A 13,120-nucleotide genomic window follows, 5' to 3' on the forward strand; every position below is an offset into this window, starting at 1 on the left:
ATAATTAATAAAGATTTAATTAAAAATTCGATAAAATTATTTTACTAACAAAGTAATTAAACCAATAAAGAAATGACAGTTGGGGGTTACATTATCCGTTTATGCAAAGACATTAAAGCACTCCAAGCTTAAGGTCTTTGTAGTAAGTACTGAGAATTCAAAGAGAAGCAGGGAGGAACAAGAAGTTGAAGGGTCCAAAACCCATCAGAGGGAGAAACACCGAATGAGTAAACAATGATGAAAGTTGGAGTCTTTTGTGGGCAATTGGGGTTTCTTGCCTCTTCAATTCCTACTCTTAACTCTACACATTCATATTTTTTGCGTATACATAACAACCATGGTGCTTCTCCTCTAAAATTGGCCGCCTTCGCTCCAAATTATGCAACTCATCATCATCATCATCGTGACTGTACCTTCGTTGTTGCTTCTTCTGCTTCTTCATCTCCTTCCTTTGGCGGTTCAGGTGCTGAATATTCTCGCCATCATCTTTTACTTTCCCTTCATCGAACTTCTATGTCCTATTTTGCATATTGCGAGTTTATTTTCTCCTTTCCTATTATTTGAGTAGAATTTTCAATGGTCAATTTTCAAATTCCTTCCCCTTCTCTACTTAAGCATTGGTTTGGTTCCCAGCATTAAGGGAAAACTTAGTTATCAGGATTATTTTGTTGTGGACAAATTATTATTTGTGATTGAGTTTGTGTTGAAGTGAATCACATGTCTTCAGAGCAGTTTTTGGATGTGGGAGTGAAGAAGAAAAAGGAGGGTATAGCTGGTCTAGATCAGGACGAACTAATGGACCCAAAGCTCTTAGCTGATAATGATAGTTGTTTTTGTCAGTTCCAAGGAGTTGAAATTCACCACAAGATACAGGATGCTGCTGAATCTCAATCTCAGAGTGCATTCCAGAATCATGGTGTTTCTCATCAAATCAAGAAGCCTGGTTTCCCCATGATTCTGTTGCACGGTTTCGGAGCCTCGGTTTTCTCTTGGAAACAAGTCATGAAGCCTTTGGCAGAGGTTACTGGTTCAAAAGTTCTTGCTTTTGATAGGCCAGCATTTGGATTGACATCAAGGGTGAATTTATCAAAACATCTTTCTTCGGGAAAAGGAGATGCAAAACCTCTAAATCCATACTCAATGGCATTCTCAGTGCTTGTTACGTTGTACTTTCTTGATATGTTGAACGCTGAGAAGGCAATTTTAGTAGGGTATGTGAATATTCTTTTATGTTGTCAAGTTGCTTTGTTTTCTGATATATCAGGTTGATTTCTTCCATTTCTTTAACATCGAATAATATTAATGCATTCTAGCCAAATAAAATTCACATATATTTATTGTCAGGCACTCGGCTGGTTCACTTGTGGCAGTTAATACGTATTTTGAAGCCCCCGAACGTGTTGCTGCTCTGATCCTTGTTGCTCCGGCAATTTTTGCGCCACTTACTAAGCCCAAGATTGTTAAAGAAAATCCATCAAGACAAGACAACCAAATGAAAGAAGAGAGCAATGCTGTCAGTCAAAATCCAATTCTTGAGTTTTACAACATGTTGTTCAACTTTGCCAAGTTCATTGCAAATGCAATAGCAAAGATGATGAGAGGGATGATAAATATGCTTAACTCTCTGTATAGGAAATTTTTATCAGCTATCCTGCGTTCTTCTGTAGCTATAATGCTGGTAATAAACTTTGTTTATGGCTAATTCAATGCCATCTTTGTTACATTTGTGCCATGTGACCCTTGCCGATGCAATCCTTTGAAACAGACTCTAACAGTAATTTATCATTGTCACTGGTCTAATTGCCTATCAAATGGCCTTTTCCTTTTCATTTCATGAATCTCAGGTAAGAATGGCAATTAATAAGTTTGGTACTTCTGCTGTTCGAAATGCATGGTATGATCCAAAGCAGGTCTCCGATGATGTCCTTAGTGGTTATACGAAGGTAATCTCACTGGGGATTTTCGTATTTCTTAATCTGCCATTGTTGTCTTTTCTTTTCCCCCTAACCTCAATAGTCGTGCTCATTTGGTTGCTGGCGATGAATGCAGCCATTGAGGATTAAGGATTGGGATAAGGCACTGGTTGAATTCACTGCAGCAATGCTTCTGGATGAGGAATCCAAGACAAAACCATCACTTTCTCAAAGACTTAATGACATCTCATGTCCAGGTTAGGTCACTAGTCCTATTGTATTATTTCCATTTTCATTTGCCTAGTTTAGTCCTCAAAGATAATATCTGGATCATGATGTAGTTGACTTTGATAGAATATAGCTGTTATGTGCCTATCAATGTTGATAGAGATATTCTGTAAACCAGGCAAATGAATTGGTACATATTTTATTTCTAGTTTGAATCATATGCCTACCCTGCTACATAGTTGACAAAACCATGAGTTGGATATTAAAAATATAACTGATGAATGAACTGTTTGGATGAGCAGTACTGATTGTCACCGGAGATACGGACCGGCTAGTTCCTTCATGGAATGCTGAGAGACTTTCGCACGTTATACCAGGAGCATCGATTGCCATAATTAAGCAGTGCGGTCATTTGCCCCACGAAGAAAAGGTGGAGGAGTTTATTTCAATTGTTGAAAATTTCCTAAAGCGATTAGTGACTGATTCAAATGAGCAGTATCTACAAACTATAACTTGAAAATTCAACTACTTGGCTTCGTACTTTACTTTCACACAAGATCCATATTGAGCAAACACCAAAGGCAGTTAAACAGACGAATAAAGATTTATCGAAGGAGCAATGATGCATGCTCTTATTTAAGTTCTCAAGCATGGTCACCTCATTCTAGCGGCTAGTAAAGGCTTGGAAGTGGAAAAATTCCAAAAAGCAACAAGTTATGAGTTCATATTCCATTATACGTTCTGAATTTGGATCTTCTAAAGTAAAGAAAATGGTAAAGTGATAAAGTGAGGGGTTAATCACTGTTGATTTTGTAACTTTCATGAAATGTGTGACCCACTATCTTAATTTAAGAGTGATTAACTCCTTACTTTACCATTTTACTAACTTTCTCACTTTAGAGGATCTTGATTCATAGGTTCTAGCCTGCGAATAAATCTTCACTGTGTTTGTCTTTCTGAATGATCTCCGTTTATACCATATGACCGGTGAGCCAAATATAAGTGGCTCCTCGGATTTGACAAGATTTAGCATTAGCCAAATTATCTATTTCATTTTGAAATGAATTCTAAACAGTGGCAGTTTAGCAACTTCTTTATGAGAGAAAACATCCCCCGTTACTAAGAGAAACTTCAATAAATGAACTTTCATTATTATGAATGACAGTCAGCACTATTTTTAACAGAGTTGATCCCAATAATGTAAAATTTATTTACAATCCTGATGGAATGGCCATTTGGCCTGCTTGTTTAGCTATGTACAACCAAATAAAATTACATGAAATAACCCCTTAATGATTGTTCAGAAAGGAGGATTGATCTCTTTAATAAGATAATCATCCCCTAAGCCTGGAGAAACTTCAAATCCTGACATAAAATCATCACCAAATATTAGAGCACCGGCTGCTAACGTCCCAGCACCTAACTCCATTGCAAGTGTTGTTGGTCCACCGGGAGGTTTCCTTGGTGGTGGCATGTCAGTGTACCTTAGAGGCAGACAATCATTTCTTGTGAGAAAAGTGGGAATATAACCAACATTTGAGAGTTGGGGTGGTGGTGGAGGAGTTTGAGTTCCGAGCTGTTCATAGCTTTGTCCAGCTACAGCATCGTAGCTCGGTTCACCCTCATATGGGTCAGCATGGTTTATAGCAGGGAATGGCATTGAATGGAAATCAGGTACAGTTCTCTCTTCATGATTTTCTTCCTGATGGTATGAATATTGAGGGTGTTTTTGCGGATAGGCTTGGCCTAATCCTCCCTTTGAGGAGAAGTGTGTATTATTGCCACCATTTAAGGGCACCATTCCTCCTTTGCCACCTACAAAATGGAAAACTTAATGTTTTGCATGAGTATATTGAATTAAGATCTTTCTGAAATAAGAGAAGCCAAAGATCATTGCACAAGAAGCTATAGTGAAGCTGAAATGAAAAACTCTTCCTTGTCTATGGGTTGTGAAATAATTCACATACCTGACTGGGATTTTGGTTCTTTTTTTACCTCATGGACACGGATTGAAATATCAATGAAACCTCTTGGTTTGCTAGCATTCTTCTTACGAAGTTGGTAGCTCCGAACTTCCGCATGCCTTAGCTGTGACTCCTCAGAATTCTTTACCTCCTTGTCAAGAAACTCTCTGAGAACAACCGTTGTTGAACCATGAAGCTTTTCCATGAGGAAGATGGGCTCGATACTGTAAACTTCCACGTTCAGTGCCGAATCTTGGAAGTTTGGTGCCGAATCATCAACAGGAATGGTTAATATGGTTCTCCAAACAGGATTTCCATTCTCAGAATCATCAACCTTGGTGCAATATTTGCTGTTATGATCAATCCACCCAACAGCAAACCATTGACGCTTCCACAGTGATGTGGAATGCTGAAGTCCATGAGCAGATATCAAGCACACCTCCAACCAAGTAATCCCCATATAGAGTGCACAGAGAAGAAATAATGAGATGTGAAATGGATGTTGTCCCCTGTAAACTTCTTTAGATATGGGTTGCTCAGAAAAGAGAGGTGAAAATGGACACGTTTAGCTGTATTTAAAATGTGCATGCTTTACTTTGAGATGAGAAAATTCTTATTCCTAAGCTCCATTACAGGGTACCCTTTTGCCGACTCTTGATTTCCTGATAAGTGCATCACATCACATGCAGAGAGGAATCTGTTTACGTATACACATTGGGAACAATTAAAAAGTACGCATGTAAAGATCATATCACTTACGCCAACTTTAATTTGATAAACTTATTTTTGATTGCTTAACAAAAAATTTTAACATGCAAATTCTTTGGGTTTTTTATTTAAATTAAATAAATATAAAATTTACAAATATACATCAAGTACAATACATAATTTACGGAAAGATTCTGAAAATTGAACACATTTTGACTTTTCGAGTATTAAGACTCCAGTCTGTGCTTATCCAATTTAATTCAAATAATTTTAAATTTTAAAATTATAAAAGTATTTTATTTAAAATTTAGATGATTATTAATTTATTTAATTCAATAAAAACAAATATATTTATATTGTTGTATATTAGTTATTTATAAGTACTGCAAAATTAATTAGAAAAAATGACTTTAAAAATAAATTGGCTACACTTACGTGTATACTTAATTTAATAATGTTATTGTTCCTATCCTGGCCCAATAATAAAAGCCCAGGTCCAAATAAAAGGCCTAGTCCAGAGGATTGAGCCTTACTAACCACCAACCTTCACACTAAGAAGTCGGTGTCAAATCCGACTTACTCCCAAGAAGTCGGGACGGAGAATAGTTGGCGGATAAGCACTCATTCAAATGAGTAACTGCCCCTAAAATCTCTCTAACTACCTTATCGAGCCATATCTTAACCTCCCTAAGATAAAGGGACGGTTAGCATCCTAAAAATACGGCACTACTCCAACGGTGGTTATTGGCTCATCACTATAAATACACTGACACCCCTCAGGTATCTCTAAGCCCAATACTCTCTCATTATTTATCAAAAAGACCTTTTTTTATAAAAATTTTAATTTTTAATTTATTTATTATTTATTATTAAAATAAAAATTTAAAATTTTTATTTATAAATATATAAATACCATTGAAACCTAAAGAAAACAATATACTCACCAGAAAATAATTCACCGAAAACAAGTTAGACCAACACATATGCCTCTCTTCATCCTTATGTACCCTCCTTTACCCCCATTCAATGCCTCATGAATTCTTAACAATCAAACCAACAGACATAACACTATGATCAAGCTCATACCCACATATTCTATCAAGTTTCGAAATGTTCGAAATTTTCTCAATAACCAATATGTGACTAATTGTGTATTTATGTAATTATGCTATATTTTATGTATTTTCATAAATTTTATATATATTTATTTAATTTAAATAAAAAAAACCCAAATCCTTTTTATAGAAAAAGAAAAAATATATAAAGACAATGAAAATAATAAATAATATAAACAGTGGAGAAAAAATAAAATTAAAATTATAAATCAGATTATTTATTAATATTTTTAATTTCAGATTTTAAAATTTGAAAAATAAGAATTAATAATTAAACCAAACACAATTGGCACAATTACTCCCAATTTTAGACTAACCGCCCATTCTCCATTTGCTATAAAAAAAAAATAAAAAATTAAAAATAAAGAACTTTGGAAAGTTAGGACTGTTTATATGCAGATGTTCTACAAAAGAGAGTATTCATCCATTTATCATGTTTCTACATTTACAACGAAACTGCAACAATTTTTTGTATATTTGGCATTTACAAATTTTTAGTGGGGACACCTATTTATCAAACCTCTTGTAGAGCAGTGTGTGTCCTGATTCTGCTCACTGTTCATGTTGTTCTTGAAGACTCGTATGGTCCCTTAGGACTTATGAGGGGGAATCAACAATAGCTTTCTACCCGCACGTGTAAAGGTCTGTTCTTCCTCGGCAGTAGATGAAGCAGTTCTGGTGTACATCATGGTTGTAGAGCCTAAAATGTCACCCCCAAATCCACATGCCTTAAAAAACAACCTGCATAAAAATTTGAGGACATAACTTGCTATTCACAAAGGAATAAGATTGTGCACTCTAGAAGGAGTTGAGGAAAGTTGAAACCTCTCGTTCTCGGTGCAAAGGGCTGCTATGTCATAAACCTCTCTATTTATAAGCATTCTGCAAAAATATGCAATATTAACTATCGTATAATAATTGATCTGTAAACCAAATATAGTAAGTAAAATTATTACCGTCATACTTTTAAGTCTTTAACAACCAATTTCATATGTTTTCTTTTTTCCCAAGGTTTAGGCCAAAAAAAAGGGAAAAGAGAAGTATCTTATTTTCATCTTTTCGCAGCACCCAATGCATACAAGTACACAACCTCCAAGACATGTGAATGTAATCAAAACATAAATGCTAAAAGACAACCATGAATTGAAGTGAAATTCTATACCAACATTTCCAACATGGCAAAAGCTTCAGGATTGAGAGTACATGTTGAAAGCCCGTAACAAAACAAGGTAAGGAACCAGCAAAGTAAATGCTAAATCATGAGAAGAACAATGGCCTGTTGGCCTTGCATACCTCACAATTCTTTTAAGTATCACCCTTCCAATTCCCATTCTCCTCAGGGATGGAATAACCTGCGAGACATTGAACCACGTTTATTCATATACATGTTAACCAAATTAACCCAGTACCCAAAAAACAAATAATCAAAAACCCAATGTTATAACTCTTTTATGTGTTTATTGCCATCGAACTCAGCGCATGGGCATTTTATCAAACAGGTAAAGCTCATCTTTTTAATTTATTTTTGCAGGTGTTACCATGACATCGTATATTGAAGCAGTGAGGCCGCAGTCGGAAACGGCACGCCCAAACCCCACCAATTCACCGTCGGAAGGAGTCACCGGCGTCACACACTCAACCAAATCGTCCATCCCAAAACTTCCATCGTCACCACTATCAGCAGCGGCAAGAACGTGGTGAGACTTGCAGAAGACGGAGACAACGACGGCGCTGTGAGAGAGAGCAATGCGGAGCTTGCGAGTGTCGACAAGGAGGGGCTGATCCTCTGTCACGTGGCCTGGGAACCTGTGGAAAGAGTGGTGGCACGTGCCGCAGAGGTCACGGAGGCGGAGAGGATCGACGTGGTGGGGATCAGTGGAGATGTAAATTGGGAAGATGGGTGGTCTAAAGAGAAGGTTCTTGTTGGTGGTTGATTTTATTGTTGTTGTAGTTCTGAGCCATTTGAGTTCCATGATGGAATTTCTGGAGGTGGAACACTCTATCATCATTGGTAACGGTGCGTGTGCTGCCACTCCCATTGTTTCTGACTATTGAGCTTTTGGATAGGCAGAGTGGGGAGTCGGAAGTGGTAGTTGTAGTGGGTGTTAGAATTATAGATTATAAATGAGAGTTTGTATAAAATTGATTTTATAAATTTAATTTTGATGAAAAGTAAATTTGTATTAAAGTGATTTATGTTTAATAATTTTTATATTAAAATAAAATATTATAAAATAAATATTATTTGGATTATATTATTTAAAATTATTTTTAAATAAAAAATTATTAAAATATATATCAACTTAAATAAAATTTTTATATTATTCTATATTTTTAAAAGGGCAAAAAATCAATTTAAACTAATGGGAGAATTTAATTACTCAAATCAGCCAAAAGAAAAATTTTTTTACCAATCCACCAACGATCAAATATATATAATTCGAATCAATTCGATTCGAATTGCAAATGCATGTAATTCGAAACAACTTGTTTCGAATTACCATTGAAACAAAATGCATGTAATTCGAATCAACTAGATTCGAATTAATGCTTGCTAAATCGAATTGAATCGTTTCGAATTAGTATGGAAAAGTGACTCAATAGAGTTCGAATCATGTTGATTCGAAAGGTAATTCAAATTAAGTTGATTCGAATTACTTGTTAGTTCCCTGTATAAGGAGTTGGAACCAAGCTCATTCGAATCACTTTTACTTGTTACCTTGGTTATTTATATTAGTTCCGTTATTAACCTTGCAAAATCTGTTAAATTAGACAATCCTTTTTAATGTTGATGCTGTGTACTTTATGATGGAATAATAAATTTTTTGGTAGTTCACATTCGTTATAAACAACAGACATACATAGCATTTGCAACTAAGAAATTTTTTAACCTTACATAAATAAAATTCAAAATATAGTACAGTAGTAAAACAAACAACTCAAAACCAACCCTACCCATCTATCACTGTCCTCCCTGGCTACCTCCAACCTGTGGGCAGCTCCGACGAGTGTGTCCGGGGAGCCGACATAAGCCGCATCTCTTAGGCCGGTTTGGATCTGCCTCGTCCATGTTCGTCCGAATCCGAGTAGACCTGAGACGACCCTCCCTTGCATGCCTCTTGTTCGGGTCCGGTATTATCGTCGGCCCATCATATGGTGGCCAGAAACCCTCTGGGATTGGAGGTCTAAATCCCATCTGATAAACACTAAAAATGTTACTGAGTCGATAGACTGGGTGGACATAGGAGTGCCAAGTGACTCGTGAGTAAGCACAGCATGCCAGTGCGTGCGGACAAGGGAAATGCAGTGCCTGGAAGAATCCGCAATCACATGTCTGAGATCCAAGTGACACCCTGTAGCTACCAAGGGAGAAAGAACCAGTAGGAGTGGTCTCTGCAACCATGTACTCCGAGTTGTCCCTGTCATACAAAGTAACTGTGAAGCACCTTGCCGTCTTTAAGTTGGCCTCGATACATTTAACAAGGTGTTGACTGAATTGTTGTCCCGTACCCAGCTGGGCCTCCACCTATTTCCCCTTGCGAACAAAAAGTTCGGCCAACTGACCGTACGTTGCTTTAACCAACGAGCATACAGGAAGGTTCCTCACACCCTTGAGGATTGAATTCACACACTCAGATATATTTGTGGTCATGTGACCGAATCTTCGGCCCTCATCGCAATACTGTGTCCACAATGAATACTCAATCCGGTTTGCCCAGTCACGCATCGCCGGATCTTCCGAACGAAGAATATCAAACCAGTAATGGAACTCGACCTCCGTCTTAGCATAGGCAGCGTTCACGAGAAGCCTCCTTGCGTCTTTACCCTTGAAGGTGAGGGCGAAATTTGCTGCTACGTGCCGAATGCAGAAAGCTCGGTATGCAGCCGGAGGTAGCCAGCCACCGTCGGGAGCCTCAAGGGCGGCCTTGATGCCGTTATGCCTGTCAGAGATAACGAGCAGACCTGCCTGTGGTGTGACGTGCTGACGGAGGTGGGAGAGAAAGAATGACCAAGACTCAGCATTCTCACCCTCGACTAGTGCGAAAGCAACAGGGAGTATGTTGGAGTTCCCGTCCTGTGCAATCGCCACAAGCAGAGTACCCCCATACTTGCCATAGAGATGGGTCCCAGCAATACTAACCAACGGCTTGCAATGACGAAATGCCTCGATACACGGCGGGAAAGTCCAGAACAGTCTGTGAAAATATACCTGAGATTCGTCCAGCTATCCCCCAACTCGAACAGGGCTAGTTCGAAGAACTGCAATAGAACCAGGCATTGTCACCTGCACTCCTAACACCCACCGTGGGAGCTCATTGTAAGACTCATCCCAGTCACCATAAATGAGCGCAACAGCCTTCTGCTTCGCCATCCACACCCTCCTGTAGGTCGGCCTGAATCCGTAGTGCGATGCAGTCGCATTTAGGAGCACCTTGATGCTAACGGATGCATCAGCTCTAACCATTGGCATAATGAATGCCGATATCACATGATAATCCAAACTCCTGTGATCACTGGAGATAGAGCTGGCGAGACAAGTGTGCGGTCCATTGTACCGTTTGACCTCCCATATGCCCTTGCGCTGCCGGAGACTCAGCCGAATCAACCATGTGCACCCATTCCCGAACTCAGAACACTTACCAACGTAACGGAGATAATCAGACTCCACAACCTTGTACTGTACACCTCGGCGGATGCTGTAAGTCTTCACACTTAACAGGGCATCATCCTTATCCTGAAATTGCTGACCAACCTGAAACTCTGTCATACCAACTGACCCTTCAGCATCTCTAGCGCCAAATCCTGCAGCCTCCCCAGGTACCCCCGGATGCCTCATGGCATCCAAGTCCAAAGATGAAAAATGTGGAGGGTACTGCTGCGTGCCAGAGCTAGAGCCACCACCGGCACCGGCAGGCTCACTCGCTCCGATCTCATTGCCACTATCATCAGCAATCATATCCGGCTCGACATCATCGTCCTCTACATCATCAAACAATCCATCTCCAGCCCCAGCCGGTGCAGCACAGTGTACAGAGGTAGGAACAAGTTCCGCTGTTCCAACCTCGTCGCCAACACTGCCGTTGAGATCAACAGCGAACGAAGGGGAGGCAACAGGCGGGGCGGGTGGCTCGTAAGCAGGGACTGAGGAAGATGCAACGGCAGGTCTTGAGCTAGAACCGACAACCGTCGCTAAAGTGTTGGTATTCCGGTTCGAACCCCCCGAGCTGGACACCACATCAACCAGCTTTGCCAACAGCTCCGGTGTCCGAACTTCGGGAAACTGCCGGCGACAAAGAAACATGACCTGCAAGTCCTCATCATTCCCGATCGTGAAACTATCATACTTCACGCTATCTTGGAGCACTGTGATTGGAATGCGATAGAAAAACTTCTTTACCCTTTTAACACCTTCCAGACCAAGTTTTTCCAGTACAGACCTAGCAAGGTCATCATAGCTCGTCATAGAACTCACGATAATACAGAGAGGATCCTTATCGGTGAACTTGACACCTGACCGAGTTTTCCTCTTAATCGATCCTCTGTGGTGAACCAACACTATAAAACTGTCCTCACCAGCCATATGACCCCTCAATGTTGAGAGCAACTTCACGTTCATCACATATATATACAGGCCTGGAACACACTAATTCGAAACAACCTAATTCGAACTATATACACATGATTCGAATCAACTGAATTCGAATTAACTAATGCTTTGTTTTCCTTAGTAATTCGAGTCGACCTAATTCGAATTACGTATTGGTCCATTTTGCTACTAGTTCGAATCTACTTGATTCGATTTAATAAAGGATAATTCGAATCTACTTGATTCGAATTACATGCTTTTTACTTCAATGGTAATTCGAAACAAGTTGTTTCGAATTACTTGCATTTGCAATTCGAATCGAGTTGATTCGAATTCTATATATTTGTTCGTTGGTGGATTGCTGAAAAAATTTTGATTTTGGCTGATTTGGGTAATAAAATTCTCCCATTGGTTTATTTTGGTGTTTTGCCCTTTTTTAAATATTTCAATAGATCTTATTAATTAATTTTATAATAAAATTAATATTTATTTATTAAAATAAAAATAATATATAAAAATTGACAAAATATATTTTTATATCAAAAACAAAAATAATATATAAAAAATATTTTAAAATATATTTTATTAAATTATATTACTTATAATTTTTTTTAATGGGATCAATCATTTATATTAGAATAAAATTATAATAATAAATTTACATACAAAGAATTACACTTACAAATTTTAAGAGAGTCAAACAAAAAATAAATTTGTTTTATACAAAACTAAAAATAAAAATTTTATAAAAAAATATAATTATATATTTAAAATATTTGAGTACTAAAAAGTTTATAAGCAAAAAAATAAAGGGTAGAATCCATAAGAAAAAATAAATTTAATTCTAACGTAATTTTTTAAACGCAAGAACTGTAATTTCTAACTTCTTATAAACGTCGCACGTTAAGAATGTAAAATTACTTTGGCGTTTAGAATAAAAAAAATATCAAAACATAAGGAGGGAGTGTTCAATGCACTCAAACGTCTCTTCTTTCTTTTCTTTTTAACGCTAAACTAAATACAATTGTAGTCATTTGTAGAGTAATAATCTAAATTAGTATGAAAGGTTTAATTCTTAATGAATTTTAATGATTAAGGGCTCGTTTGGAAAATTTTAAAAGTAATTTTTTTGAGTTTTTGACTTATGGAAAGTAGTAGTATTAATGTCTGGTGCAATTTTTAAAATCAAATTGCAACTTTCTAAAAAGTTATTTATGAGCTTATAGAAAAGTTAAAAAAATGACTTCTCTCATAATACTACTACTTTTTATCACATTTTTATAAAATACGTACTTTTAAAACTAAAAATCCAAACATAAAATAACTTATTTATAAGCTACTTTTAATATAGTTATTTATTGTTTAAGCTATTTTTTTTAAAAATAACTTAATTAAGTTGTTTACCAAATTGAACCTAAGTGTATTGAGCATTTTCCTTATCTTCTTATAAATAATGCTCCGCATTTAAGTGAACTGCTTTCACGCGCGGCATTAGTTATTTATAACAGACTTTTAATAAAAATATCATTTTTTTCTTTTCATTTTTCTTTAACGTAAAATTTCTTTTCTTTTCTAATTTATATTTTTATCTAATTATTATCTCTT

At 37.2% G+C, this 13,120-nt stretch overlaps 3 protein-coding genes and 1 pseudogene across 5 annotated transcripts; 1 reads left to right on the top strand and 3 right to left on the bottom strand.

The window, feature by feature from the left end:
* The first annotated feature begins 132 nt into the window (after positions 1–132).
* LOC130956291 (uncharacterized) lies at positions 133–3,323 on the top strand. Of its 3 annotated transcripts, none has more exons than XM_057883332.1 (6): positions 133–463; positions 728–1,211; positions 1,345–1,678; positions 1,845–1,943; positions 2,050–2,170; positions 2,444–3,323. In XM_057883332.1, exons 1-6 carry the CDS (start codon positions 235–237, stop codon positions 2,656–2,658), a joined length of 1,482 nt encoding a protein of 493 aa, XP_057739315.1. In that variant the 5' UTR covers positions 133–234; the 3' UTR covers positions 2,659–3,323. The 3 variants fall into 3 exon arrangements, with proteins under 3 accessions (XP_057739315.1, XP_057739316.1, XP_057739317.1); XM_057883333.1 differs by having other exon boundaries at positions 148–463; positions 733–1,211; XM_057883334.1 differs by having other exon boundaries at positions 148–463; positions 841–1,211.
* Positions 3,324–4,695, bottom strand: LOC130956292 (uncharacterized; annotated as a pseudogene).
* Positions 4,696–6,316: 1,621 nt separating this feature from the next.
* On the bottom strand, positions 6,317–8,018 carry LOC130956463 (GCN5-related N-acetyltransferase 3, chloroplastic). The gene is made up of 4 exons (XM_057883510.1): positions 7,467–8,018; positions 7,222–7,280; positions 6,754–6,810; positions 6,317–6,669 (listed from the first exon to the last, which is right to left on the bottom strand). Exons 1-4 carry the CDS (start codon positions 7,965–7,967, stop codon positions 6,519–6,521), a joined length of 768 nt encoding a protein of 255 aa, XP_057739493.1. The 5' UTR covers positions 7,968–8,018; the 3' UTR covers positions 6,317–6,518.
* A 1,436-nt stretch (positions 8,019–9,454) lies between these two features.
* Positions 9,455–11,509, bottom strand: LOC130957338 (uncharacterized). The gene is made up of 2 exons (XM_057884205.1): positions 10,233–11,509; positions 9,455–10,124 (listed from the first exon to the last, which is right to left on the bottom strand). The coding sequence occupies exons 1-2, from the start codon at positions 11,507–11,509 to the stop codon at positions 9,455–9,457; spliced, it is 1,947 nt and encodes a 648-aa protein (XP_057740188.1).
* Between the last annotated feature and the right edge of the window lie 1,611 nt (positions 11,510–13,120).

Source organism: Arachis stenosperma, chromosome 10 (genome assembly GCF_014773155.1).
Source record: "Arachis stenosperma cultivar V10309 chromosome 10, arast.V10309.gnm1.PFL2, whole genome shotgun sequence".
Taxonomy (NCBI): Eukaryota; Viridiplantae; Streptophyta; class Magnoliopsida; order Fabales; family Fabaceae; genus Arachis; species Arachis stenosperma.

Excerpts from the sequence above, each read along its gene's own strand:
- LOC130956291 (XM_057883332.1), top strand. The coding sequence starts at position 235 with ATGATGAAAGTTGGAGTCTTTTGTGGGCAATTGGGGTTTCTTGCCTCT. Across the intron at positions 1,679-1,844 it reads CTTCTGTAGCTATAATGCTG|GTAAGAATGGCAATTAATAA; the intron begins GTAATAAACTTT and ends CATGAATCTCAG. Across the intron at positions 2,171-2,443 it reads TAATGACATCTCATGTCCAG|TACTGATTGTCACCGGAGAT; the intron begins GTTAGGTCACTA and ends TTGGATGAGCAG.
- LOC130956463 (XM_057883510.1), bottom strand. The coding sequence starts at position 7,967 with ATGGGAGTGGCAGCACACGCACCGTTACCAATGATGATAGAGTGTTCC. Across the intron at positions 7,281-7,466 it reads CTTCAATATACGATGTCATG|GTTATTCCATCCCTGAGGAG; the intron begins GTAACACCTGCA and ends AATGTCTCGCAG. Across the intron at positions 6,670-6,753 it reads CTTTGCACCGAGAACGAGAG|GTTGTTTTTTAAGGCATGTG; the intron begins GTTTCAACTTTC and ends ATTTTTATGCAG.
- LOC130957338 (XM_057884205.1), bottom strand. The coding sequence starts at position 11,509 with ATGGCTGGTGAGGACAGTTTTATAGTGTTGGTTCACCACAGAGGATCG. Across the intron at positions 10,125-10,232 it reads TCTTACAATGAGCTCCCACG|ACTGTTCTGGACTTTCCCGC; the intron begins GTGGGTGTTAGG and ends ATATTTTCACAG.